Here is a 3,340-nt window from a genome sequence, read left to right as displayed (position 1 = left end):
CTTCCCGTCTTAGCCACCGACTCGAGTCCAGCGTCCACTCCTTCTACCGCTCGTCTCGTCTCCCTTCATCCTTCCTTTCACACCTACACCAACCCACTGCTCCAGACGCCTACAAACATCGAGCATAGGAATTCTTCCTGCCCCTACGCTCCTTCAAGGCGACGTCAGACACGATCTGCGATAATTCTCCCACCCATTGAATTGGGTTACCATTGGGATCCCTTGGCCCAGTCGAAACTGCGCCGCAAGCCTCATATACATATCCAACCACCATTGTATACACACAAACAGACATTGCCGAGTCGCACGTTATCTGCACCCAGCCTTCCAACGCGCCAGTGCCAGGTCTATCGGGACTTCGATATACTCGGTTCACTTTCCTTCAGCAATCTGTCTACCTGTCTTATTCATCGATCGCCAAGAAGGGCACAGGTCGCAAGGATTCTTGTTGATTTCGAGCCACCACCTGTGCACCATCTTGTTTTCTTTCCTACATGCAGGAGTACAAGACAGTCACTATGGACTCGAGGCCGGCATCCCATCAAGTCACTACCGTCGCAGCAGTCTTGAACCCGGACGGAAATCGCGATTCCGCTTACTTTTCCAGTACTGACAGCAAGCGTATGCAAGAGAATGCTCAGCGAGTGGTTCATCTCGAGCACATGGCTGACAAAACCTCACAGACAATTCGGCCGCCTCCAACATGACCATCTCGGTCCTCAGCCCAACCAACTCCGCCCACCACTCCTCGTCAGCCGACAAGACGCCTTCGCCAGTCGCCACAGGCGCCATGCCCCAGACTCTGGTCTCTCCTACCCAAAGCAACATGAGCGTTGCGTCCATGGTGTCCCCAACCACACCCGGCAGTGCAGACCCCCGACGGGCCGATCGCCCTACCTCGCTCGAACACGGCCAACCGAATGGGATGCTCGATCCAGTTATGCAGGCCGCGAGCCGTCGTGAAAGTGTCGACAGCAGGATGAACCAAGGCTTCAGCGACATGAGGCTCGGCGCTTCTTCTCCCTATGCGACTCACAATCAATCGACTTCGTCAATTCAAAATACCCTCAACCAGCAGCGAAACCCACGACCGGGTCTGGAGAATGTTGCTATCCACCGCATTTCCAATGGGTACCAACCGAGTGCGGAGAGGGAGCCTCTAGCCAAGCTAGGCAAGACTGCTCCTGCGATCACAGGACCTGCAACAAGCCAGATTGCGCGAGCCGCTGAGCCTACGAAGGGCCAAGCCTGGGCCTTCCCTGACGGCGACGAGAGGGAGGAGGCGGCACGGTACGGCCAACCGTTGCACAACACAGCTTTCCTGGATTCTCGGCGCAGCAGTGTCACCGAGTCGATTGCTAGCAGCCAGTTCACTACGGAATCTAGGTTGCCGCCTGGTCAGCGGAGACTGGACGAAAACGCCGAGTACAACCCCATGGCTCATGGTTCAACAGACTTCCCACCAGTGCATCACCACTCCCTGCAGCACAAGCAACTGGGAGACCTCCAGGACGAGGATGCGGAATCGAGAGCTGGTGCTCAACCATATAGCCGTACTCCAGAACTTCGCAAGAGTCACAAGCTGGCTGAGCGGAAGCGAAGAACAGAGATGAAGGAGCTGTTCGACCAACTCCGCGACTTGATGCCCCAGGAACGAGGGTCCAAGGCGTCGAAATGGGAGATTTTGACTAAGGGTATGTACTCCTTCTTTTCACGAGGCAGGCTGGAATTTGCCACAGTGCTAACGATACGTAGCCATCACCGAGCACCAGCGAATGGCGGATGCCGTCCGTGTGATGCAGAATCAAAACGCCTCTATTGCGTCAGAGAATGACCAGCTGCGCCGGGAGAACCACGCTCTTATGCTTCAGCTGCGAGGCCAGCCTCCTCAACAGGCACCCCCTCCTCCACCTGCGGCTGGCTACGCGTCAGATCCCTATGCTCACCGCCCAGAGCTACCTCCTCTGCGCGCCCTTAACGGCGGCCCTCCCAGCGGGCCTGAGTCAATGACGGGTGTGCAATACGATGCACCGCGTGCCAACGGATATCGGCCTGCAGAGCGGTACTGATCGTACACTTGTCCAGCTTTCTCAGACCAAGTCGACCACAAAACACTACCATTCGAGCTCACATCTAATCCATTGGGCAACATGGGTACCTGGTTATTAGACCAGTCTCGACCACTTGCCTCGACGTCGCAGAACACATCTGCGTGTTCAATTATTCTTTTTGTTTGTTTTCATCATGGCCCCTCGGATGAGGAGGTCTTGCAGTCGTTCGCCAAGACGACTTTAACAACGCTACGCGGATTCGGGGCATTGGAATCTCTATTTTTTTTTGTATGTGTCAGTATGGGCTTAATGCAACTGGGGTGGGCCTTCGGAGTGAGATGTGGGACCAAGGAGGGTGCGGCGAACTCATTCTTCGGAATCCCCAGCCGTTGCGAGGCCAAAAGCTGGGATGTTGGATTCCGTCCTTTTTTTTTTCCTGGTTTTATGCTCTGTTTTGCTGTCGCGAAAACTGGGGTAGAAGGCACAAACGTGGACGCCATGTAGGCCCTTACACGTCGAGTGAGGGAATTGATGGGGGAAGGGACAAGGAAGGCGGCGGTATATACCCATGTGGCGATCTCAGGGGGTCGCCTTGATGGCCGAAGCGTGTCCGCCCTGCGGCGTATCAAACGTTTCCAGGGCAGCTATCATGGTTTCAAAGGTCACGGATGAGAAGAAGGGACTCGTGCGATTCGTAGAATAACCTTGCAAAAGTGAAGGGCCGGCGCGCTGGAGGGGGGGGGGAGAAGCACTGGAGTGGCCATTACTCGTTCTGCCTTTGCTACGATAATCGTACAGTGCTGTTCATCCGTCTCTTGGCTATGGTCGTGAGCAATAATTTGATGTGAATTAAAGAGACAAGTTGCTGTCGTCAAAGTTGATATGGAAGCGGATGTTCCAAGCGTCCGGCCGGTATGCATGTGACGTGGGTGCATATGCATCTGACCGCTACTTGCTCTTATCGATAGCGCCAGTCGCAGCTGAGTCTAAAATTTCATGGCTCCTATCCGAGCTTTGAGATACGGGTGCAATTCGATCCTGACATCCCCCAGAGACGCTTCTTCCATTCTACTTTACCACAACACGTCCATCACAATGTAAGTTTGTTTATTCGATCCAAAATCCAATGACCTGTGTGACTAATTTCGCCCCTCTCACAGGCATTCCCTCCGTCACGCCGCTCTCCGCGCTGCCGCATCGGTGGCTCGCGCCCCCAGCGCACGAAGCGCGCCCCTCGCCTCCCGTCTCGCTGCGTCCGCGCCTTCTCGGTCGCTGCTCCCCGCTCCCTC

General features: G+C 55.3%; 2 protein-coding genes across 2 annotated transcripts in view; both read left to right on the top strand.

The window, feature by feature from the left end:
- Window positions 1–8: 8 nt before the first annotated feature.
- Window positions 9–2,069, top strand: VDAG_03292 (uncharacterized protein; the record flags this gene model as incomplete). The annotated part of the gene is made up of 3 exons (XM_009657157.1): window positions 9–621; window positions 684–1,694; window positions 1,756–2,069. The coding sequence occupies exons 1-3, from the start codon at window positions 519–521 to the stop codon at window positions 2,067–2,069; spliced, it is 1,428 nt and encodes a 475-aa protein (XP_009655452.1). The 5' UTR covers window positions 9–518.
- A 978-nt stretch (window positions 2,070–3,047) lies between these two features.
- Window positions 3,048–3,340, top strand: part of VDAG_03291 (uncharacterized protein) — a gene marked incomplete at both ends in the record, with an annotated part of 1,155 nt that continues 862 nt past the window's right edge. Inside the window, one exon of the mRNA XM_009657156.1 lies at window positions 3,048–3,148. Within this exon, the coding sequence (XP_009655451.1) occupies window positions 3,048–3,148 (101 nt within the window). The remainder of the gene's footprint in view (window positions 3,149–3,340) is intronic.

Source organism: Verticillium dahliae, genomic scaffold (assembly GCF_000150675.1).
Source record: "Verticillium dahliae VdLs.17 supercont1.5 genomic scaffold, whole genome shotgun sequence".
In the NCBI taxonomy this organism is placed as follows: domain Eukaryota; kingdom Fungi; phylum Ascomycota; class Sordariomycetes; order Glomerellales; family Plectosphaerellaceae; genus Verticillium; species Verticillium dahliae.
This window is presented reverse-complemented; position numbering and strand designations above follow the sequence as displayed.